Source organism: Nyctibius grandis, chromosome Z (genome assembly GCF_013368605.1).
Source record: "Nyctibius grandis isolate bNycGra1 chromosome Z, bNycGra1.pri, whole genome shotgun sequence".
NCBI lineage: Eukaryota > Metazoa > Chordata > Aves > Nyctibiiformes > Nyctibiidae > Nyctibius > Nyctibius grandis.
The window spans coordinates 98,714,977-98,739,745 of NC_090695.1; the positions used below are offsets into that span (position 1 = coordinate 98,714,977).

The window sequence follows — 24,769 nt, forward strand, 5'->3', positions numbered from 1 at the left end:
CTGCGGGGGGACGGACCCCAAACCCGGCTGGGGAGCTGCACCCAAGCCCCGCCGCGCACCCCCCTCCCTCCCGCCGCCCCTCACCGCGGCGCCGGGGCAGGCGGGCGGCTCGGGGGGACGGCGGGGGGCTCCCCGCGCTGCCTCCCGGGCTGCAAATGCCCCGGTGGGTGCGTGAGCACCGCCCGCACCGCTCCCTCCGCGTGTGCGGACCCCCCCGCACCGCTCCCTTCCCACACGTGTCGCAGCCCCACGCGCGTGTCCCCGTGCTCCCTCCCCCCGGGTGCGGTGCGCGGTGCGCGGACCGGGGCGGAGCGAGCGGGCGCGGAGCGGTCCGGCCCCCGCCACCGCCCCCGCGGCGCTGCCATTGGCGGGGCCGAGCCGGGCCGGGCCGGGGGAGGTGGCGGCGGCGGCCGGTACAGCCCGTGCCCCCCCCAGCGCGGCGGCCCCGGTATGTCGCGGAAGAAGGCGGCTCGCAGCAAGGGCGGCGGCACGGCCCCCTCCGCCGCGCTGCCCCCCGGCCGTGCCGCCGCCGCCGGTGCTGCCCCGCGGGGCTCCGCGCCCGGCCCGGAGCTGCCCCACAACGGCGGCGCGGCGGCCGGGCGGCCCTCGCTGAGCAGCAGCGGCGAGTTCTACGATCTCGCTTTCAAGGTGCGGGGCCGGGGGCTGCGGGGAGGGGCGCGGAGGTGGGAGCCCGGGGCCGGTGCGGGGGGTCCGTCGGGTGCGGCGGGTCCGTCGGGTGCGGGGTCCGTCGCAGCCGCCGGAGAACTTCCCCGGGTCCGGAGCGGGCGGGCAGCCCTCCCTGCCAACCCCGGCATCCCCCCCCGGCATCCCGCCCCTCCTCCGCTTCCTCCGGGTGCGGGTCTCCGGTAGCGGGTCCACCCCGGGCCACCGGGCTTGGGCTACCGGGGCGGCCGGGGTCGGGGCCGGGGTCGGCGGGGGCTGCGCCCGCAGAGCCCTCGGCAGCGGGGCTGCTTCTGCGGAACTTTTGCAAGTGATGACAAAAGGGCTGTCGGCTCAGGTGGGTTATCGCGACCTCAGGTGGGTTATCGCGACCTTCTGGTTCCTCTGCTCGCCGTGAGAAGCGCGGCTGTGAAGCGCGTGACGGTTCCTTGAGTCGCCTCGGATCTGCTCTGGCTGCCGTTGCAATGTCTCCAGCTTGTGCTTTCCTGGAAGGGCTCAGATGGCTTCAGCTTCTGGCGAGCGACTCACTGAGCAAACATATTTGCCCCCCCTGCATCATGCGACCTGATGCAAGCCCGGCTTGGAGCTCGCTGAGCGCTTCGGGCTGAGGCTGCGATGCACCGGGACCCACCTGAGTGCGTTCCTAACGCAGAGCTTCGTAGCTGAGTGGAGGGGATTAAGCTTGGAGAAGATGGGGTTTGCTATGGCAAGTCCGACCTCGGCACGCTCTGCCTCAGAGCTCGGTGCCTGTGGCATCGGCGTGGCCGTCGTGTTAAGATTTGGGACGTAGAGCAGGGGAGGGGTGTTCAAGAAGTGAATTTGGTTCCTTTGGTGGGCGGTTGGTCCTGATGCAGCTGCAGGAACAGTTCAATAGCTTCCCTAAAATGGAGCCATCTCCCCGTTCGCGCTGGCCCTCGGCTCCTGGGGCTCGCTTCTCCCTGCCCGGGCTGGGGCTTTCCCTGGGGGTGGCCCCCATGGCACAGGGCTGAGCCGAGGGAGGTCTCGGATAAGCCCAATGTGCACAGTAGCCCAAACCTCTGCTAATAGTCTGGCTGGTTTTGAACCAGTGGCAGGGAGCAATTGCTTCGTATTCAGTAAAAACCTGGTTTATTACATTTTCTCTTTCCCGTACCCATGTCCTGAGGCTCCCGAGCTCTGCCAGAGGCAGCGGCCAAACGTGAGTCCCAGGCACGGGGCCAGATCCTGAGCACCGAGCCCTTGGCGTGAGCCTGGCCCTGGGTGCTGCTGCGTGCCCTGGGTGAGGCTTCAGAGGTGCTGGGTGGGGAGAAGCTGCTTGTAAGGGTCACCCTGCTCTAGAACAGAGGTCTGGAAAGTTTGCAAAAATCAATACTGCTGGGTTGTACTAAAAATGACTTTTTTTTTTTCACCTTTCCCTTGGCTTTGTGCAGATACACTCATGGGCTGCTGGCTCCCCTAACCCTGTTGTGCCAGAGCTCTGTGCGTGGTGCTCCCACGGGAGACCCACCGTGGGTGATGGAGTGGGCACCGTGGGCACCATGGCTGGGTCCTGGCTGCCCGCTCCCCTCCCCGGGGATGCCCCCCTGCCCCAAAACAAGTTACAGCTGCGGCCGGGGCTGCCGCCGCCTCTCCAGAGGCTGGGCTGCGGGGTGGTGGTGGTGTTTGCTGCTCCTGGTGGCTCCTGCCCGGGTTCGCTGTGACCCAGGGCAGAGCCTTCTTGAAACCATTTCAATTTGGTCACGGGCAAGTGGCTGGTGGAAGGGTGATGGCAGAGCTTTGGGGAGAGAGGAACCCTGCCATGAAGTCGTGCAGCTTGGTGCGGGTGCAAGAGCCGCTAGCGCAGCTTGGCTGCGTGGTCTGGGGCTTCTTGGTGGCGGGGAGCTGTCGTCCTGCCGAGGGGAGCGGGGTCGGTGGCCCCAGGGGGGCTCTGGGGTCTTGTGGTTTGAGCACAGGCTTTGGGGAGCTGCGTTTGGGAGCAGCGTGAGCTCTGCCGTGGTTTCTTTATAGCAGGGGGGTGCCTGCCCCGTCTGCACCCAGGTGGGGAAACTGAGGCAGGCGGCACCTGGAGCTGCTCCCTTGGCCCCCACTGAGGACCAGGAGGGTGGCCATGAGGCTGAGCTCTGCTGCCTGCTCCCGGGACGGGGCCGTTGGGATGGAGACGGGCAACGGCTGCGGTGGGGCTTGTCCCCCGAGCCCCGGTGTCTAACGCCCCGCTCCCTCCCTCGCAGGTGATGCTGGTGGGTGACTCGGGGGTCGGCAAAACCTGCCTGCTGGTGCGCTTCAAGGACGGCGCCTTCCTCGCCGGCAGCTTCATTTCCACGGTGGGAATCGACTTCAGGGTAAGTGCCTGGGGGCTCCTCGGCCCCTGCCTGTGGGGTCTGGCAGGTGAGTGATGGCTTTTGCTCCAAGGACTTAAACCTCGTCACCGTCTTCGTTATCTCTTTGCATGAGGATGGGGCAGCGGGTCCCCTGCTCTGCGTCCTGGGAGTGATTCGTGTCAGAGCAACTGCTGAGGCCTGAGCATCTGCCCAGTGAAAGTGTTTCCCTAAGTCAGTTTCAGTGTTTTATTTAAGAGTTTTTAAAAAAAACAGAAACAAAACTGACACAAAGGAGAATCCCCTGGAGGTGTCTCCTGAGCACAGCTCTGGGGTGCCGGCGTTGGGGCGCACGGGGTGGCCCCGCTCCCTCTGGCACGGAGGGGACGCGTTGTGCCAAAGGGTCTCTGAGCTCTCGGAGAAGAACTGTTTGGTGGTGACCGGAGCATCCCGGTGCCGGGGGAGCCCCGAGGGCAGCGCGTTGGAGCTGTGCGGCACCAGCGGGAACCTGCTCAGTGGAGGAGACAACGTGGGGGGCAGAAGGGGCGACACGTCGTGTCCTGCAGTGCCCTGGTGTGGGCAGAGCGTCCTTTGCCGGCTGGGAAGGTCTTTGTGCCAGCTGGGGCCCTTGAAGCCTTTTCTTGGCCACGTTTCCCCAGTGGTACCTGGGGAGCTGGGGCTGGGGGGGCTCCTGGGGACACCATGGTCCAGGCAGCCCCTGGCGAAGGGGGCCTGCGGGGCTGCCACGGGCACCCTGGGCTGCGGAGGGGGCACCCCTGGGTGGGACAGCAGAGCAACGGGGACGGTGGCTTTGCAGAGCTGGTGTCAGGGAGACCTTATGGTGGCTGTGAAGGGCAAGCCAGGAGCTTTTGCTACCAGAGCAGCAGCCGGCAGCACACCTGGCTTGGGTCGCTGGCCCGAGGATCGGGTGCTCCCTGCCCCTCTCCTGTCCCCCAACCATCTGCATCCCCCCAAACCATGAGCTCGCCGTCCCCCAAGACGTCTGGCCGGTGCCACAGGCTCTGGGGGAGGCTCAGCCCTGGGGACCAGGGACGTGCCGGGTGGCTGAGCTCTCCCTGCCCTGCTGTCGGGGCACCGCCTGCGCCGTCTCGCCCTGCGATGGCTTTTGGCTCCGTTTGGGCGCCGCGGTGGCGATGGGTGGGTGCGGCGAAGAGCTGCTGGTGACGCCACGCGCCGGCGTTGCATCCTCCCGACCGCCTGTGCTCAGCAGGTCCTCGGGCCTCCCGTGCTCGGAGGATCTCTGGGAATCTGGGAAACCCACGATCTTGTGGGTGTGTGAGCAGTAACTCGCTGGTGCAGCGACAAGTGGAAGGATGAGGGGCGGCTCGTGAAGCCTTTGGGAAGCGAGCGATGTTCCTCCCTGCAAACAGGCTTTTGGTGCAGAGCGACGCTGCGGCAGCGGCTTGGCCAACTTGGTAAATTGGAGTCCATAATTTTATACGAAGGTAATTACACGGCATTTCAGGTGTTCTTAAAAAGAAAAGCGGTTTATTACTGATTGCAATGATTGATACCGAGGGCAGTTGTAAAATCCTGTGACTTATTGATTAGAGCGCTGAAACGACAGCTACTGAGAGGCAATCAAATTAGGGTTAATTTACTTCTGTAATAGAGCTGCTAGAGCTACATCAGTTTGAAATGGGCAGATTAGACAGCAGGGAAGATCGTGTGTACGCCCTAAAACTCATCATTATCATCTTCGTAAGGTACTTATAATTTTTTAGGGGACGTGGAAATAGTTTTTCGATTGTTGTCTCTGTTTCCATTAAGATAATCCCGTTTGCAGGCGCCGTGTAATTGTGCCCCTCTCACATCACGACGCAGATGAAGCTCCGAGGTGGTAACGCCGGAGGCTTCCGCTGCGAGAGGTGCTTGGGCTTCATTTGTGCCTGTCTAATAACAAAACCGTCGCGTTGCGGCTCCTTTTCTCTGTAATCCCAGAGTTTGGGTGTGCTGGGTGAAGGGGACCTGCCCAAGGCCAGGGCGTGCGGCAGCTGCACTCCCGTGCACGCGTGGCCTTGCTGGGAGCCGGGGGAAGGCTGGGGACGTGGCGGTGGTGGAGCTGCCTGGCTCTTGGTGGTGTTTTCAGGGCTGTCTCTGCCCCTCTTGCTGCTGGCTGGTCTCGGCGAGGCGCCCTGGGATGGGACAGAGCTGCGTTGGGGGGCAGCCCCTGTGCCCACCCAGCTGCTCTCCACCTCCTCTCCCAGTCCACGAGCTGTCCCAGTGGGCTCCAGGATTAGGATGACAAACCATTAGAGCTGTGGCTAATGGGTTACGTAGGCCTGAGCGAATGTAAATGAATAGAAATCCAATTAACGTTAACGTGGCATTACAGTCCCTAAGGGCCCCCCAGGTTTCTTCCCTCCTGCTGTTTAATGGTACAGAGAACTTCTCTGTTTGTTTATCGTCGTCTCTTAAACAAAGGAGGATGTTGATCTAAATACGTGCAGAAAATAAACCACTGATAGTAGGGAAATAAAGATGATTGTAGTGTTAAAAAATGCATCCAACTGGTACCTGTTGGCTTGGGAGAGGCCGAGTCCTTCGGCTTTGCTTCCTTTGGAAACTGGATTTACTGGGGGAGCATCCTCGGCTCCTCGGGAACGCCCCAGCCCTCCCCGTTCGGCCGCGGCAGTGGGTTTGGCTGGGGCTGCACTGCTGGGGTGAGCCCCCACTGTGGGGGGGGCAGAGCCCTGGGGCGAGGGGTCCTGCTCCTGGCAGGGGCTTCGTCGGAGCAGGGGCTGGCTTGGAGCGACAGAAACTTCTGTCCGAGTTACTGTGCTGCTTCCCCCAGAGGGGAAACCCTCAGGTGGGGGGGCCAAACCCCTCTCTGCCTCCAGCATCTGGCTCGCAGGCGTCACCTTTGGGGTTTCCAGCCATTGCAAGATAATGAGGGGCTTAATTATTCCCTCCCATGAGCTGAGCCGTGGCATAAGGTCTTCCTCCTCCTTTTCCTGGGGCTGGGGGGTCTCAGCAGATCCCTCTGTCTGGGGGTCCTGCCTGCGTGGGCAGGGTGGCTCTCTGGGGCAGGTCCTGGGGGCTTCTCTAACGTCGTGTGTTCGGAGTTCCTGGGGGAAGGGTCTCCTGGAAAAGAGCAGGTTTATCACTCCAGGGTGTGAATCCCATTTTCTCAGTGCTGCCGAAGGAGCTGCCTTTTGCTGTAATTCTGGAATCGCAGCAGAAACCTCAGCAGAAATCAGAGCTGTGCAGCCAGCAGGTGCTTCTGCCTCATCATAACACCTAGCTAACGGGAGGAAGGTCTTGCCAAAGCGAGAAACCAAAGGGCCACGTGAGCCCACCCTGTGCCCCCTCCCCGGCGGGGGCTGGTGCTCGCAGCCCTGCACTTGGGGTCGGGTGAGTTAAGATTTTTGTACTAATTGGACCTGAAAGGAGGAGAACATAAAAGAAAAAATTAAAGAAGAGCCGTTTCTCCCTGGAAAGAGGTGCTAATAAGTGCCTTTGCGTTAGCATGGGAGGTGGTGTCTGCGTTAATCGGTGGGATGAAGCCGTAAGGAAGCGCTTTGCTGGTGGAGTTTGGAGCAGGGCGGCTTGTCTGCGTTTCCCCCGAGGTGTATCGCGGAATAGCCCCTCTCTTGCTGCCCCGAGGAGAGGGAGCAAACCCCCGTCCTCCTGGCACGAGCACGCTTCGGTGCTGCCGGAGGAGGAGGAGGAGGGAGCCAGCCCCGGTGCTTCGGCACAGCTTGGGGCTTCCCGTGTGGGAATATCCTCTGCAGGCTGAGCCCGGGTGTCTGCCGGCTCACACCAGCGTGCCAGGAGGGGCTTGGCTGGTTGTTACCCTGGGGAGACCCGCAGCCCCCCAGCGCAGCCCCCTCGGCCGTGCTGCTGGGACGGCCGCTGTGAAGCTGTCACCGGCGACCCTGAGCTTTAAGGACTCTTGATCACATCCCGCCCTGTGCTGCTCTGGGGGTGGAATCAGCGGTGTGTAATATGGTTTTTTTTGCATAAGAGATTCTCTGCATTTATTTTTTGTAGCGTGTGTGTGCACCTTCTATCAGCAGAACAGCAGCCACTGCCTGCCCTGGCGAGCTTAACCCTGGGGAGAGATGGGGAGCTCCGTGCCAGCCACGCAGGGTGTGCAAACTAACCCTGGCCGCGGTCTGGACTCGGCAGGGCTGGTCCTGGGTCTCGGGGAGCTCAGGGGAGGGAGGTGTGGATGCCCTGAGCATCTGCCCTCCTGCCCTCGGGGCGATGCTCTGCTGTGGTGCCACCCTTTGAAGGGTTGGTGCCACCTGGAGCCATCTGAGAGCCGAGGGCTGGCTTTTATCTCGGCGGTGGGCACCGAGCATCAGCGGGGCTCCTCGTCTGATGGCTCAGTCTGGAAAAAGTGGGAGGGCATCTGCTTAGGCCAGAAGAAAGAAACGGAAATAAATTGATTCCAGTGTGTCTTTCTATACAAAATCAGCCCTGAACATGCGAGGGAAGGGGCTCTGGGCATCGAGCAGGGTGTTTAGTGTCTTCTGTTCGCACGCTTTGCCGTGTAGCGTGGCGACGTGTGCGGGGTCGGGCAGGGGGGCTGCTGCAGGCTGCCCTCGGGTGGGTCTAGGTTGGTCCCTGGGGCTGGGAGCTGGAGCACCGGAGGGGACAGCCCCGGCTCTGTGCCCGTGCAGGGGAGGTGGCTTTCCCCTGGCATGGGCATCTCATTGCTGCCTGGGCTGAGGACCTGTCTGTCCCTGTGGTGGGTGCCACCACTCCGGGTTGGGGGCAGCGGGGAGGGAGCTGTGTGTGGGCACCGGCGTGGCAGGACGGGCAGGGGGATGCCTGGGCACCTGCCCTGGGTGAGTGTTCTGCATCTCCTATTGCTGTATGAATTTCAATAGAAGCCAGCAGCTGATTTCATACTTCTGCATTTCTTCACCAGGGGAGGTTCAGGTTGGACATTAGGAAGCATTTCTTCTCAGCAAGGGTCATTAGCCATTGGAAGGGGCTGCCCAGGGAGGTGGTGGAGTCACCATCTCTGGAGGGGTTTAAGAAAAGCCTGGCCATGGCACTTAGTGCCCTGGTCTAGTTGCCATGGTGGTGTCAGGGCAATGGTTGGACTCGATGATCCCAGAGGGCTCTTCCAACCTCAGTGATTCTGTGATTCTGTGTGTGAAAGCTGGGCTAAATTTGCCTGGAGGAGCCTTCCTGTGATGCTGTCCATCCCTTCTGCCTGGTTTCGGGGGGCAGACGAGGTGCTGGCACTGGTGCCATAAGGACCAGGAGCTGTAAGGACCAGGCACCGCCTGAATCCGGCGGCAGGTCCGGGAGAGCAGGTGCTGTTACCTGGAACACACCTTGATTTTATCGATTTGTGACTCGTAGGACAACAGCTTCTCCGCAGCTGCTGCTGGTTCCTGCTCCCCGCGCCCAGGACGGGCTCTCAGGGCAGTAAATAACCATTTTTCCTGGAAACGGAGCCCTGCTCTGCTGTCAGCTGCCATCCCCTCCCTCGCAGAGGGACGCAGCTTTGCAGTCATTTGCATGCAGGGGCTCAGTTGCCAAGGGATGCTGCGAGCAGCGCCCGTGGCAGCCTGCGCCCGCGCGTCGCTGGTGTTTTATTCATGTTTCTTTGGCTCATGCGTTTGAAAAATAATGAACCTCCTCGGCGCGCTCTGGTTCTGCGGCACGCTAGCAAGCTGCAAGCTCCCGTGTGCTGCCCGTAATCCCAGGGGACAGCGGACTCGATTCCTGCCTTGGGGAAGGCAAACAGGAATAAGATGAATGTCTGCAAAGCAGAGAAGGGCTTGAGCCGCTGTTTAAGTGAGCGGCTGGAGCAGCCTCGAGACCCAGAGCCTGGTTAAGAAAACTCTTAACCAGTTTGCAGGGTGGTGTGAAGGTGCCAGCCCTGCTCTGGGCACGCCGGGGGCTCTCCCACCCCCTTGGTGTCTGGGAAATATCCCCCAGAATAGATGGGTGTTTGATCCAGGTGGGAAATTTTGCATCCATCTCAGAGCGAGAGCACTGAGGACGTGGAAGATGCCCCTGGAAGGGTCCTGGTGGCTTCTGCAGCCCCGCTGCTGCACGGTGGCTTCCCGGTGCGTGCCGACAGCGGCGTCCCTAAAGGTCTGTCCCGGTACAGGGTGGTTGGAATAAAGGTGTGCTGAGCTCAGGAGGAGGGCAGGGCTGCTCGGGAGCTGCAGGGCCAGGGCACAGGCATGGACAAAATACACTTGGGAGACGCTGGTGGAAGGAGGGAGGCTGCAAAGCTGTTCACTGTCGTCTGCTTCTGCATATCTCGGAATCAATGAGGTTGGAAGAGCCCTCTGGGATCATCGAGTCCAACCATTGCCCTGACACCACCATGGCAACTAGACCATGGCACTAAGTGCCATGTCCAGGCTTTTCTTAAACCCCTCCAGAGATGGTGACTCCACCACCTCCCTGGGCAGCCCCTTCCAATGGCTAATGACCCTTTCTGCATCCTTGCGTTGTGTGTACAGGGTTTGGGCACCACCTCTCTGGATGGTGCCAGGTGAGAAATTGGCCCTGGGGAGGCCAATTTGGGTGCTGGGGCATCAGCTGCCCCGGCGCGGAGCCAGGCGTTACGCTGGGTCCGCTCGTGGTGCCGGGGCCTGCGAGGGAGCGTTTTATAGCCAATAAAATATTTAAATGGGCCTAGAGAAAGTCTAAATGGTTTGAATATTTAATGGAATACATTTGGCTTAATTTCACTTTCATCTTTTATTTGCGATAAAATATTGAATTCAGCTGGGCAGGACTGGGGTTTGCTCTGAAAGCGGAGGGGAGGCGGCCGGGCCAGCGGGGGCCCGGGGGTGTCGGTGATGCCATGGGGTTCCAGCCCGGGGAAGGTGTTTGTGTGCCAGCCACGGCGGGTCCGGGTCGGTGCTGCCCAAGGCAGGTCGTCTTCTGGAGGTCCTAAGTCCAGCAGCGTGTCTCTGAGGAAGCAGCTGGTCCTGTTGTGAACATCCGGGCAGGTTTTGTATTTAATATTTAATTTATAGAAAGGAGGGGAGTGGTGGGACGCAGCGCCCAGCTGTGGTGATACAGCCTGCGGCGAGCCCGGCCCTCGCCAGCTCTCGCTCCGTCCCCCCGTGCCCGGGGATGTTTTCCTCCTTCCCGTCGAGCCGCGATGTTCCTGGCCCCGGTGACACGCTGGGGACGCGGAGGCTCCGGCTTCTTCATCTTCGCTTGCGCGGGCGTCGCCACGGCAACGCCTCGTCGGTCCCCGTTATTAGCGAGCCTGCGGCACGGTGTGTGCCAGGGGGTGCGGGGGGCCTTGCCCCAGCGCTGGTGCTGCCACTCCTCGTTACCGGTAACGAAGCTGGACCGACCTCTGCTCCCGGTACCGTCCCCGCCGTGGAGAGCCGCTGGCGTCAGCCCTCTTGTGCCTGCTGCTCTCGACCTTGACACAAGGGAAGCAGCCGCTTCTGCGGGGTCGTGGCTGCGGGGGGATGGCCTCGTCCCCCCCAGCGGCGAAGCCCCCGCCGACTCACCGCTTTCGGCGTCGCCCCGTGGGCCGCGCGCCTCGGCGGAAGCGCCGGGGGATTGTTGCTACTCTCGGCGTCAATTTTTAGAGCACGGCGAGGGTTTTGGCAGCGGCACCAGCCAGCCCACGCGGCCCTGAGCACCGCCAGCCTCGGGGAAGGGCTGGCAGCTCTGCCCGGCTGGCGGGGACGCGGCTTTCGGGGGGTGAGCGTGCCGTGCCGTGCACCTCCCATGGCACCAGGCTGGGCAGAGCAGCGGGGCAGCGCTGGGAAGGACCCCGGTGCTCCGGTTACATTTATTTTCTGCACAAACCGTACGCTCTTGGGCGAACATTTCCGTCGGGGCCGAGGGGCCGTGGGGTGTGGTGTGGTCACGGCGCGGGGAGGGAGCAGGGTCGGGGCTGTGAAGCATCTCGAGCCGTTGCACCGTGGGTGTGGGCTGGTCTAGTTGCCATGGTGGTGTCAGGGCAATGGTTGGACTCGATGAGCCCAGAGGGCTCTTCCAGCCTGGTTGATTCTGTGATTCTGTGGGAGAAGGGCTGGCTGCGGGGCACCCCTGTGGGGCATTGCCATGGAGCACCCCTGCGGGGCGTCCCTGCAGCCCATCACCGTGGCGCAGGCACAGGAGCCCTGCAGCAAAGAGCGGTGGCAGAACTGGGGGAGCCGGAGCTGTAAGAGGGGTGACCCTACTTGTCTCTGCCTGAGACCTGAGGTTTGTGTTGTGAGGAGGAGGAATAAAAGACAGAGACTGGCCTCCCTCCATGTGCCCGCTGTCACCGCAGTAGGTCCGCGGTGCTCGGCTGAAGGGCAGCGCACACCGGGGTGCTCGTGGCTGCTACCTCTCCTGGGGCTTTGCTGAGCCAGGAGAGCTGCAGGGATGGGAACACCCAAAACGTGCCAGCACGTTAGGAGGGACGAGGAGCTGAGCTCGGGTCTCGCTGCACCGGCGCTCTGCCCCTTCACAGAATCACTGAGGTTGGAAGAGCCCTCTGGGCTCATCGAGTCCAACCATTGCCCTGACACCACCATGGCAACTAGACCAGGGCACTAAGTGCCATGTCCAGGCTTTTCTTAAACCCCTCCAGAGATGGTGACTCCACCACCTCCCTGGGCAGCCCCTTCCAATGGCTAATGACCCTTGCTGAGAAGAAATCGCACCGGGGTGAGTCGCAGCGTTGCGAGGTGGCTCCCCGCAGCCCTGGGGCTCGGCACGAGGGATTGCAGTTCAGCCCCAGCTTTCTCACAGACATTAATGTGCTGCTCGTATCGATGTGCACGAATTAATGTGAGAAGTGCTTGGCAATGCCTAAAATAACCGTGTTCCCGAGCCAGCGTTAACACACGGCAGATGTGTTTTTCCCTCCTGAATAATACACACGTGAGGTCACGTTGCTCCCAAAAGCTCGTTGCCGAGGGAGGGGAGCGGTGCAGCTTCGGGGGGCGATTGGTTCTGCGGGGAGGTGGAAATCCTCTCCCGAGGACTTGACTGCTCCAGCTGAGTTCATGGCTGCAGTCGGGCTTTCCAAGGGCTGTCCCTGGTGCAACAAATAAATCGAGGCAACTGCGTGTGGGTTTTGGTTCGGTTTGATTTGCAGGAAGGTTTGCAAGTGCCTATGTCTTGCAGTACATACATGACCTACGAGGAACGGCTGAGGGAGCTGGGGGTGTTTAGCCTGGAGAAGAGGAGGCTCAGAGGTGACCTTATTGCAGTCTACAACGACCTGAAGGGAGGTTGTAGCGGGGTGGTGGAGGTGAAGGACGGGTGTGTTTGTGGGTGTCTGTGATAAAAAGCTACAGAGCCGTTTGTCAGGTCTTTGGGGATTTTATTTTTTTTATTTTAGGGATGAGAAGTGCTGTTTAATAACGCTGTTTACAGTGTCGTCTGCAGAAGATGCTCCGTTGCTGCCGGGATGTTTGCTGCTGGGTAGTCAGACCTGACTGTTTTTTAATTGGATTGCAAAGTCTTCTCTGAAACTTGGGGCAAGTTTCCATCCCTTTAGGTGCCAGCCCTCGGACATGGAGCAGCCCAGCTGCAGGTACGGCTGGTTGCCTGCCCCGTGCTGCGCAGGGGAGTCGTGGTGGCCGGAGCCCCGGAGCTGTTCTCAGAGAGCACCTTCCTCCAGGCATCCTGGGTTCAGGTGGGGCTGCCCAAAGGCTGGGTTTGTAGCTCTGAAACCAGATTATAATATTCTTCAGACTGGGATAGGCCAAAAGGGGCACGGCCGTCGCAGCGGGGCTCCTGGCTCGTCATAGAACCATAGAATGTCAGAGGTTGGAAGGGACCTCTGGAGATCATCGAGTCCAACCCCCTGCCAGAGCAGGACCAATCTAGGGCAGGTCACACAGGAACGCATCCAGACGGGGCTTGAGAGTCTCCAGAGAAGGAGACTCCACAGCCTCTCTGGGGAGCCTGTTCCAGTGCTCTGTAACCCTCACAGTAAAGAAGTTCTTCCTCATGTTGAGGTTGAACTTCCTGTGCTCCAGCTTGCATCCATTGCCCCTTGTCCTATCGCAGGGCACAAGTGACAAGAGGTTGTCCCTTTCCTCTCGACACCCAGCCCTCATTTATTTATACCCATTAATCAGATCCCTTCTCTGTCTTCTCTTCTCCAGACTGAAAAGCCCCAGGTCTCTCAACCTTTCCTCCTAAGGCAGGTGTTCCAGTCCCTTACTCATCCTCATAGCCCTCCGTTGGACTCTCTCCAGTAGATCTCTGTCCCTCTTGAACTGGGGAGCCCAGACCTGAACGCAGTACTCCAGGTGAGGTCTCACCAGGGTAGAGTAGAGTGGGAGGGGGACCTCCCTCGATCTGCTGGACACACTCTTCTTAATGCACCCCAGGACACCATTGGCCTTATGGCCCCAAGGGCACATTGCTGTCCCATGGATAACTTGTTGTCCACCAGGACTCCAAGGTCCTTCTCCACGGAGCTGCTCTCTAGCAGATCACCTCCTAACCTGGACTGGTGCATTTTATTCCTCCTTCCCAGGTGCAGGACTCTGCACTTATTCTTGTTGAACCTCATGAGGTTCCTCTTTGCCCAGCTCTCCAGTCTGTCCAACTCACGCTGAATGGCTGCACAGCCTTCAGGTGGATCAGCCAAACCTCCCAGCTTCGGATCAGCAGCAAACTTGCTGAGAAGACACTCTGTCCCTTCATCAAGGTCGTTGATGAAGATGTTGAGCAGGACTGGACCCAGCACCGATCCTTGGGGGACTCCACTAGTTCCAGGGCTCCAGCTGGACTTGGCACCATTGGTTACCACTCTTTGGGCTCTGTTGTGCAGCCAGTTCTTAATCGTCCCGTGGCTCCTGCTGCCCAGCTCCCCGGGCAGCGCTGGGTGCTGACACAGGGACTGGCTTCTCTGCCTTAAAAACTCATGCAAGGCTTTATTTCCCCCCTCCCTGGAGCAGAGTAAACAATTCCCTGTACAACAGTAATTGATGACCCATTTTTTCCTTCTCGCAGCACTGACAGGCGCCGTGTTCGCTGTAAATGAGAAATGATATCGCAATAAATGCTCTGGAGAGATCCCTGCTCTGCTTTGCAGCGCAGCGTGTCCTTGATGAAGAAAATGAAGATAAATACGTCGAGGGCCGCGTTGCTTATTCGTGGCGTTGGCACAGATCTGCGTGAGCCATCTCTGCCCCCTTTGTTTCCAAGGCTGCCTGGTTTAGAAGTAAGCATGGATATTTTTAAAAATATCTTTTCTATTAGGAAAAAAAAGAGGCTGAAGGGGTGAGTAATGCAGCCCGGGGTGGGGGGGAGCGGCCGCAGACTGTCCCCGGGCAGTGAGCAGGGATGCAGCCATGGGCTCCATCTGATCCCGGGACCCCACCGCGTGCTGGGAGCTGTGGGGACAGCTCTAGCAGATCCTGTCCTGTGGATTTTTAAGGGTGGAAACCTCAGTTTTCTGCTCCCCCAGGGCTGGGGCGCAGGCTCGCTCCGACGTGGCCCGAAAGCCTCGCACGGCCACGTCTCCTGCCTGTTGGGATGAGCCTGAGCAGCCCCGTTGGGTTTAAAAGCAGCACTAGGCTGGGTCTCGCCTGCCTGCACCTCCTCCAGGAGCCGTCCCCTCGGTCACAGGGCCCTGCCTTGCTGGTGACGGGGAGCAGCAGCGTCACCGGCCCCGTACGGCTCCACCGGCGCCGGGAGCCGGGTGGCTGCAGGACACGGCTGCCGCGGGCGATGCCGAGAAGCAGAGCATGGCTTTATTTTAAAATACACTGTCCTAACCAGATCCTCTTACCCCTAATCTGTCCCTAAGACAGGATTCTCTCCGTCTTGCCAGAAAAACCTTTTATGTGCAGACTGATGTGCACAGGAGATGATAAGTCAGTAATTCTTCCTTGCGTCTGCTCCAACGAGAGCCTTGACTCTTATCTCCTGCAGGGCTGGCAGCCAGGGAGACGGTAATTGGGCTTTAACGCAGCGTACGGGGCTCTTGGCAAAGACTAGAGCTGCAGACATCCCTGGGGGTGGGTGCTGTGGGGTGCGGGGAAGGGGCTGTGCTGCCCAGGGAGGTGGGGGGCTCTGCGGGGTGGCGCAGAGGGTCTGTGCCCACCTGGAGACCACGGGTTGGGGTGATGTCTGTAGGGCTTGCGGCTCCTCCCCTCTGTCCTGTGTGTGGGGCAGGTTGTGCCCTGGCCAGGACCCGGCGGGGTGACCCCTGGGGGGAGGCGGGTGGAGGGGACACAGCAGCAGATCAGGATGCTGCAAGGTGCCGAGTTCATGTGCTTTCTGCAGGGTCTGCTGCCGAGCTGAGCAGTGAGCGCCGACACGTTATCGGTTCTGAAAGGATCTTGGCACCGGGGGTGGGCACATCGCTGCTGCGGGCAGGAGGGTGCAAGTGTTGTGGAGAAAAACCAAGGCAGAAGTTTGTATTTTTAGCTGCCGAGTGCAAATGCACAGTGCTGGCGAGGAAATGGATCACCTGGAAGGGGAACAGTTGGGTTTTCTCTCCGAGCAGAGGATTTACAGGAGGAGGCGGAGGGAGCCGGGCGGGGTGTGCTGCCAGCACCCATCAGAGGTGCCAGGGAGCCAGGGTGAGGGTTCCCCTGCTTGGAGCCTGACTGGCATCAGCGAGCAGCTCTCCCTTTGTCGGGTTAATTGTGAAGCGAGTTAATCCATGTACGTGATTTAATGCTTTAGGCTTTAACTAATGAGTTAATGCGTGGAAAGGCTGGGGAGAGGCCGGGTTGTGCGGTTGCTGGTCCAGCCTTTGCCAGCGTGGGCTCGGGGCCGGGATGTGCCAGTTGCTCCCGGTGCGGTTCACCAGCCCCGCGGGGACCCTGGGGACGGGGCAGCGGCACGAGCCAACCCGCAGCTGCTGACGAGCTGCCCCGGAGCAGCGTGGGGGCACCTCGGTCTGGGGGGGAGCATCACCCATCATGGGGTGCGTGTTCCGGGGAGCAGCGCAGCTTCGTGGTGTCACGGGCACCTTCTGCTCCCTCCTCTCTGCCTCCGAGTGGCCACTCCTGTGCTGGGGCGTTGGTGTGTTGATAATGCTGCTGTTAATTGAGGACCATCTTAATTGAGGACCATCTGCGCTTGGTAATTTAATTTTTCCCGCATCTGGAAGGTTCCAACTTTATTTATCTGACGTCCTGAGGATTATTTAACTTACGAGCATCATGTTCCTCCAACAAAGGCACTCCAGGCATCCACTGCAGCCCCTCCTAGAAGGTATTTTAATAACATTAAATTATTTTAATAACATTGTCGAAGCCCCAGGAACAAGGACACATAAAAACTGGAACTGCAAAGGGCACCACCAGAGCTGAGTTGCGGGGACGGCGTTCCTGCCCACTTGGCATAGCGGGGGGCCAGCTGTGAGTATTACCTCTATTATATTAAACTGTGCGAGGTGAAGAACAGCCCCTGAACCACACAACCCCCCTCCCTGCGATCCGTACAGCCCTGGCGGCGTAATTCATGTTTCAGTGCAATGACACACGTCGTCTTTTGTCTTTGGATGCTTATGAGCCGTTGCACCCCCAGCTGTGCCTTTGGAGGGCTGCGAGCGTGGGATTGAACGGCAGCTCCTTAAAAAATAATCATAATTGGGAGCTGGAATGTCTGTGAGCTGGGGTATGGGGGAGGACTTGGGCAGCTGGTTCTTGTGGCCCCGACGGGAGCTGTTGTGTTGCTGGAGGCAGCCCCTGTCTTTTCCCACCCCGCTCCTCCCACCTTCTGCTCAGCTTCTTCACCCGCTTTTTGCAGCAGCCTTGTGCTCAGGGGCAGGGGGGGATGCAGGGGAGGATGGAAGCAGGGATGCAGGGAGGGATGCAGGAGGGATGCAGGGGAGGATGGAGGTGGGGATGCAGGGAGGGGGGCAGGTGGGGATGGAGGGAGGGATTCAGGGAGGGATGGAGGCAGGGATGCAGGAGGTGATGCAGGAGGTGATGCAGGAGGGGATGCAGGAGGTGATGCAGGGGAGGATGGAGGCAGGGATGCAGGGGGATGTGCAGGCAGGGATGCAGGGGGGGATGCAGGCAGGGATGCAGGGGGGGATGCAGGCAGGGATGCAGGGAGGGATGCAGGCAGGGATGCAGGGAGGGATGCAGGCAGGAGCAGCTGCTCCAGACAGCTCTGGCTGCGTCTCCTGCTACGGGAGCATCTCTGCAGACACTTGCCCTAAACGCCGCTCTGTTCCACACCGAAACCCCGGGGAACCCAGTTTTTTTTCCCCAGCCTGGTCCAGCAGCACCTGGGTCCATGTGCAGACTGTAATTAGGTTTAAGCATTTCCCCCACTCAAATGTAGGTCAGTCGTAATTAGTGTGAATCCTGCTGCTGCCGGCTTTGCTTTTAATTAAGCTCCTGACGGGGAGGTCGATGCGTGAGATGCCGTGTTGGAGCATCAGGGTTTTTTGGCCACTTACCACATGCTTCATGGTCGCTTTGGCTCGGCTGGTCCATGCTCAGGGCTGGGGCCACGTTCTCCCTCCCTCCTGCTCGTGGTGGCCAGTCACCCGTGGAGCATGGCCACACTGGGGACATGGCACGGCCGCCCCTCGGTGCACACTCTCCTCCGAGCTGGAGGTGCTGGTGCGGACGGGGGGCTGCGTGGGGAAGGGCACTTGTTTGGGGCTGGTTTTAACGTGAAGCTCCTGGTGTCCTTGTCCCTTGTCACCATCCATCACGCCAAGTGTCCTGGGGCTGGGGGGCACCTCGTGGCACCGGGGCCCTTGGTTTCAAGCACTTCAAGCCTTCAGCAGCCTCAGCTTCGTGCATGGGGCACGGTCCCAAGCCCCCGGCCGGCTCCCTGAGCCCGTTTCAGCCCCAACCCCGCAGCCTGGCTGCCTATTTTTACCGCTCCCGGGCTGTGAATCACTCCGCTCCCTCGTCTCTGTCGCTGCTTTTGAAGGTATTTATAACCCCCGATGGTCTCCCCTGCGCCCGCTTTAGCAGACGGTGTAAACTCAGCGCTCCGGCTCGCTCCTGCTCTCTCCTCCTCGCCCGGCTCCTCGCTGTTGAGCGAGCGTGGATGTGCGGGAGCCGAGATGCTCCCTCTGCCCTAATTAAAACCATCAGAACAGGAATGAGGAGCCCCGCCGGCGCTGTCCTGGCAGGGTGATGCCAGGCGGTGTGGGATGTGCGGGGATGGCCCTCTGCACGCGTGTGCCACCGTTTGCTGCGAGGGTTTTGGTGGCACCGGAGCTGGTGGCGTGTCTGGTGCCGGGTGCGGTGAGCCGGGGCAGAGGGAAAAAAAAACAAAACAGAGAGGAACTGGTGCTCACTGGGAGAAAAATGGGTACGAATGGCAGGAAGAGGAGTTATTTTTGAGTTGCTGAGTGTGGAGGAGGTGGCTGTGTCTTTTGAAAGCCGTTAAGACGGGATGCTGGTGCTCGTTAAGTTATTGCCAGAGGTCTTCTAGCCCGAGCTGCGTGCTGCACCACATCAGCCTTGCAGAGCTGGGGATTTAGGTGTCCACATCGATGCAGCTTGCAGGGGGTGCAAGGAAGGATCTGGCAGGGCCACGGGGCCGATGGCTCCCACAGGGAGAGGAGCTCAGCCCAAGGAGCTCAGCCCGAGGGTTGGGGGGAGCGCAGCCCGGGGTGGAGGTGTCTCCCCGGGGTCCTCAGCATCCCGCAGCCACGCTGCCCCTCACCACCCTGTCCCTTCTCTTTCAGAATAAGGTGCTGACGGTGGATGGGGTGAAGGTGAAGCTGCAGGTACGTCCCCGGGACCCCGATAGCAGCTCCCTCGCCCCCTCCCTGGGTGTTTGGGGCTGGGCAAAGCCCCTCAGCAGAGGAGCACCCAGAAGCGGGTCCCGCGTCTCCATCCTTTGCCATCGCGTCCCCTCAGAGGGACCCTGCTCGAGGCTGGGGGCTGTCCTGGCTGCGGTGACCCCTGTGCCAGCCGGTGGGACCGGAGCAGCTCCTGTGGGGTTTGCTCAGTGTTTCCAGGCAGCTTTGGGAGAGCTGGAGGGTGGTAAGAGGGACTGAGACCCTCCGAAGGGATCCGTGTCCCCTGGCTCAGCCCACATCCAGCCCGTGGCACACGTGGGAGCTTTCCTGTCCTGGGGTCGCGCCGTGCCGTTGGGGTCGGTGCTGGGTGGCGGCCGGTCGGTGCTGACCCCTCTGCTCCCGTCTGCCTTCCAGATCTGGGACACGGCCGGGCAGGAGCGATTCCGCAGCGTCACCCACGCCTACTACCGGGATGCTCACGGTAAGCACGGCCACCCCCGCTTCCCGGGGCGGCTCCTCGGGGCTCCGGGCCAGGCGAGGCGGGAGTCACCGGTTTCCTCAGAGCTGCCAGGGATGGAGGAGGCTCTGCGTGTCCACATGCCTAAGGCATTGCCCGTGGTGGATTTAAGCATGTTGCTTTATATTTTACAGCAGGGACCTCAGCGGGGCTTTAACGCCGCGTCCCCAGGCGTGACCCGCGGCGGGGAACGGTGCAGAGCGAGCTCTGAGCCGTGGGCTCACGCTCCTGCCCGGCACTAACGCTCCGTCCCTCTCTCCGCAGCCCTGCTCCTGCTCTACGATGTCACCAACAAAGCGTCGTTCGACAACATCCAGGTACGGCAGCACCCCCGGGGCTGCAGAATCACAGAATCAATGAGGTTGGAAGAGCCCTCTGGGCTCATCGAGTCCAACCATTGCCCTGACACCACCATGGCAACTAGACCAGGGCACTAAGTGCCATGTCCAGTCTTTTCTTAAACCCCTCCAGAGATGGTGACTCCACCACCTCCCTGGGCAGCCCCTTCCAATGGCTAATGACCCTTGCTGAGAAGAAATGCTTCCTAATGTCCAACCTGAACCTCCCCTGGCCAAGCTTGAGGCTGTGTCCTCTTGTCCTGTCGCTGGTTGCCTGGGAGAAGAGGCCGACTCCCACTGCGCTACAACCTCCCTTCAGGTAGTTGTAGACTGCACTAAGGTCACCTCTGAGCCTCCTCTTCTCCAGGCTAAACACCCCCAGCTCCCTCAGCCATTCCTTGGAGGTCATCCTGCCTCATAGGGTTGCATCTTGCTGCATGCTCCTCGCCCCCAGCAGACCTGCCGTCCCTGATGGCTTTTGTGGGGGCCCTTGTGCCACCCGAGTCTGCCCCGTCCCCTCAGACCCAGCCGGCCGAGCGTGCCATGAGCCCAGGGAGCGATTAGCCCTGAACTAATGTGATGTAATTGCTCATGGCCCGAGCTGTCCCAGCTCTGGAGCATCCTTCCATTGGCAACCCTGTGCCTGCCATCCCCCTGCGCCCGCAGCCCTGCGGCAGGGGACAGGGCACCTCCTGCCACCCTGCTCCCATGTCACCGGCTCTGGGAATGCTTCCTGCACGCTGGGACTGGACAGAGGTGGCATTTCCCAGCCTGACGAGCTGGATGGCTCGAGGAGGGCGAGGTGTCTGCTGCTGGGCGTAATGGGGAGCGAGTGCTGGGCGATACCCAGGCTGCGGGTCTGCGCTGGGGTTGGGGATGGAAAATCACCTGGAGGTTTCGCTCTGCTGGGTAATGCGGCCCCATCAGCTCTCCCGGCCCCACAGGGACACGGGAGGGACGGCTGCGGGGCCTCGGTGGGGAGGAACGAGCGCCCAGGGTGGGTGAAAGGGGCTGGAAAGAGGGATGGAGGGGGAGCGGTGCCAGGAGGGAGCCAAGGAGGGTGTCAGAGTGACTGAGTGCCCCTTGGACCAACCCATCCATGGAGCTGAGCGCCCCGAGCCCAGCGCCAGGGTCCTGGGGCTGCATCTGTGTGCGTTGGGCTCCCGCTGTGATCCCGAATCATCCCTCGCTTCCCTGGCTGGCTGGGTGCTGGGGCAGGGTGCCGGGGTGGTGGTGGAGCAGGGATCGCCCGGCGCTGGCTGTGAGCCCAGCATCGGCAGCCACTCGCACCGTGGGGTCAGGGATTACCGGGAATTAGGGCAGGTTTGATTAGATTAGGCTGGATTAGAGGGCAGGGAAGCCACCCCATGGCTTGGGGAGGCAGGTTCAGCCGTGTGCCGGGACAAGCGTGCTCGGCATGGGGACAGCGTGTGCAGGATGCAAGCGTGGGGCACGTTCTGGAGCAAACCCTCGGCCTTACCCTCCAAAAGGAGTGTTAGTTAACGTTAGTCTTAACGTCCCAACCACGGGGAATTCGGGTTAAAGTCCCCCGAGCGCCTGGGGTCAGGCGGAGGGGCAGGAGGGTTGAAGGGCTGCTGTTACCCTTGAGAACTGGGGCTTGGTGAGCAGCCAAAGTGGGGTGCTCGGCAAAGCGGGTCCCCCGGGGCTCGGTGGCACCCTGGGGTGCCCACTCGTCTGCAGGGCTCTGTGGGGACAGCAGCATTTCCCACGCAGGGTGCCCAGGACCAGGGCAGCCTCCTCCTCCTCCTCCTGCTCCCCCCGGAGCTGGTCTAACCCCTCTCCCTGGCTGTCTCCCTCCAGGCTTGGCTGACAGAGATTCACGAATACGCGCAGCAAGACGTGGTCCTCATGTTACTGGGAAACAAGGTGAGCCCGGCCCCACGGCTTCGCCAGAGCCTCCTCTTCCTCCCGAGGGTCCCATGCCGGAGCAGCCCGGGCAGGGGAGCCTGGGAGGGGACGTGGGGGTTGCCTGTTCCTGACCTTCCAAATCATCCCAACTCGCTCTTTGCTGTCGGCAGGTGGATTCGGCCCAGGACAGGGTGGTGAAAAGGGAAGATGGAGAAAAATTAGCCAAGGTACGTGAGGGGCCCGTCTGCCACAGCGGGGGTGGTCGTTGTGTGCTCTGGCGGGGGGGGTGTGGGTACAACAACACCTGATGCTGTACACCAGTGAGGTGGGTCACTGGAGACCAGTCTGACCCAACACACCTCTGGGAGCGCTTCGCTTTTCTTCCTCTGTCTTGCTCTCCTCTTCCTCCTCATCTGCTCTTCTTCCTTTAAGTTTCCACTGATGTTTTTTGCTTTGTCCTCAAACATTATTTCCAAAGTCGTGTGAGAAACGCCCGAGCTGTGAACCCTCACGCAGCTATTCCTGCCCCCCCTCTGGCAGAGCTCTCCCGGGGCAGGCACCGATGTCGGTGTGAGCTGGGAGCCCCCGGGGCCACCCTGGGTGACGTCCCTGACCCCGGCGTGTCTCGTCCCGCAGGAGTACGGCGTGCCCTTCATGGAGACCAGCGCAAAAAGCGGCCTCAACGTTGAATTAGCGTTCACAGCCATCGCGAAGTAAGTGACCGCTGCGGTGGCACCTCTCCCGCGGGGGGACAGCAGTCTCTGTGGATAAAGGCTGGCAGTGTCACCTCCCCTTTTCATTCCCTGGGCTCCCACCGTCAGCTCCTGTGCTGGCCAGTACTTGCCACCTCCCATGAGCTGTGAAGTGTCTCATCAGGGGGAGTTTGAGCAAACCCTCCAGACCCGGTCGGGTTCGACAGAGCTGGGCCAGGCACCGTGGGCAGCACGGTAACGTGGTTTATTTTCCCCCTCCCCGCAGGGAACTGAAGCACAGGTCCATGAAGCTGCCCAACGAGCCCAAATTCAAGCTCCACGACTACGTGAAGAAGGAAGTGAGAGGCTCGGGCTGCTGCAGGTCCTAACGCGCTCGGTGCGCTTGTACAGAGACTCACGCCCCGCGTTCGTGCGCCGCGCTCGCTCCTCGTGGACAGTGTGTGCATGTCTGTCTGTCTGTCTGTCGTGTCTGTGTCTGCCCAGAAGGTGAGCTGAGACCTGGGGAATGGCAGCAGCAGCAGAAAGAGCTCCCTGGGCCGGGGCGATGCTGGCTGTGCTGCAGCCATGTGCCCCCCTGAGCCCCCCAGCTCCCCTCGCCGGTCGCTCCCGGGTGGGAGGTGGGCGTTCGGGGGGTGGGCTGGGGTCTCGCCGTCGCTCCTTCCAGGGCTGGGGCAGTCGGTAGACCCGGCGGGCTCTACCCATTCAGCAGCAGCCGGGAGCGTTACAAGGCTCCTTTAATGTCAGTAGGAATTACGGTGGGGCTCAGGGGAACAAACGCCTTCTCCCCACCAAACATCTGGGCAGGAAAAGCCCCAAATTCCCTTTTCTTTCCCCACGTACCCGGAATTCAGCTGCTCAGAGCCCTGGCCCAGGGCACACAGGAAAGATTGGTTTTCAAGGGAACCTTTTTTTGTAGTTGCTTACTTCTGGCTGCCCATCTTTCACGTGGTGTAACACACCTCCGCGGTGAAGGTTTCTCCTCTTCCCTGCAGAAGACAAGAGCTCAGCTGTCTGTCCACGTAAGCTCCTGCTGACCTCTCTGCTGTCAGAGACTCCTGAATGTTTATCTGTTCGGTAAAGGCTTTGGTTCTCTCACTACTGCCGTTTCTATTAACTTTAATTGAGAAGAAATCTGATGTATTGCAGCTTATCCTAAACACCGCCATGTAAGTGTGATGATGATATAGCATTTTTAGACTGCAACAATGCTTTGATACCTTCAAGGTTCTCTTTGAAGAAAGCTGGGGGATGCTGCAGGCGCTGATTTCCCAGGTCGCAGACTCCTCTGCCAGCCCTTTGATGGACTCCTCGCCCCCTTGGTCTGTGTCAGGCATTTGGCTTTTTTTAAAGCTGCACTTCTAAGTACAAATGTGAATTTGGATCAAGTGTTTTGGCCTTTGGCAATTTTCTTTTTTGAACATTTCACACGCACGACACCAGGTGCCGGCTGCCCTGAGCGGGTCACTTCATAACCTCACCCATCCTTTGCCTCCAGCCCCGTGCCCACGCTGGGCATTATTTCCAGCACCACATTCCTGGCGTCCCCAAAGACCCTCCGCAGCTGCAGGCAGGGACTCCTCAGAGCTGCAGTAAAACCAGCCACTACTGCTTAAAGCAGGTCCAGTGTGGTAACAGTATGAAAAAGGATCCTAAAATAAACCTACTGCAAACAGAGCACTGTTTCCTAAATAGCTTTTTCGGGAGAAACAAGTCTTTCGCTGTCTGATTTAAATTTTATTTAAATTATGTATTGAACAACCATTCCTGCAGGAATAGTTGCAGCGCACAGCCTGGAGCAGAGCAGGCAGGGCCCCCGTGTCCCAGCTCAGCAGCAGCGCTCCCCCAGATCCAAGGGGACAGCCAGCACTGGCACAACTGGTCTCCCAGTGCTGACCTCACCCTAAAGCTCTTCCTCAGACTATTGGCATGTCCTTACACGGGCCGTTACTGCCACCGAGCGACGAGGGATTCATTGTTCAGTGCACTCAACCACACCAGAGGACTCGGCATGACGTGCAACTTCTCATTTTTGCTGCCTCTCGTTTACAGCTTTTGTTTCATTCCTGTTAATAAAATTTTTTAATAATCCTTGTGGCTACGATGGTATTTTGATTGTGTAAGATACAAACCAACACTGTGTAATAATTCTGGAACCCACCTCCATCCTCCCATTCCCAGCACAGGGTCAGGCACCCCAAGGCACCCAGCAAGAATGACAGGGAGCTGGGCTCAGCTAAGCTGCAGTGCACATTTGAGATGCTCTTGTCCCCCTAAAGCGAGCAGAAAGGGTCTGCCAGGTAGCCAAATGCCACGTTTAAAGTTGGTCTGTGGTTTTATATGCCACCCATGGGATTTGTGAAGAAGAGAAGCAAAGGCAAAACAAGTCTTTTGAAAACTTTTATTAAATCTGTAAGCCAATATAGGCACTAAAGGGGAGAGAGGAGCAAACATTTTAAGAATTACAAGGCTGAGCTTGGTTTGAGGCAGGGGAAAAAATATTACCTGAGCAACTTGTTAACTTGTTATATTCCAAAAAGCTCCTTAGCCTCAAGGACCCCAAGATTTTAGTCATCTACACCATCTACTGCTGCAGTTCATAGTGAGAACTGCTGCCTGCGGACACCTTCCATTACCCACCCCCTGCCACTGTGTTCACCTTAAGCTACCCCATGTGGTGGAGTAAAAGTCAATGACTTTTG

The 24,769-nt window shown here is 59.9% G+C and overlaps 1 protein-coding gene across 2 annotated transcripts; it reads left to right on the plus strand.

Moving 5' to 3' along the window:
* Positions 1 to 450: 450 nt before the first annotated feature.
* On the plus strand, positions 451 to 24,112 carry RAB26 (RAB26, member RAS oncogene family). 2 transcript variants are annotated; one of them, XM_068423061.1, is made up of 10 exons: positions 451 to 648; positions 2,889 to 2,999; positions 18,577 to 18,618; positions 19,048 to 19,114; positions 19,415 to 19,467; positions 21,310 to 21,375; positions 21,528 to 21,584; positions 21,994 to 22,070; positions 22,336 to 22,446; positions 22,987 to 24,112. In XM_068423061.1, the coding sequence occupies exons 1-9, from the start codon at positions 451 to 453 to the stop codon at positions 22,436 to 22,438; spliced, it is 774 nt and encodes a 257-aa protein (XP_068279162.1). In that variant the 3' UTR covers positions 22,439 to 22,446; positions 22,987 to 24,112. The 2 variants fall into 2 exon arrangements, with proteins under 2 accessions (XP_068279162.1, XP_068279161.1); XM_068423060.1 differs by having other exon boundaries at positions 22,336 to 24,112.
* Positions 24,113 to 24,769: the final 657 nt, after the last annotated feature.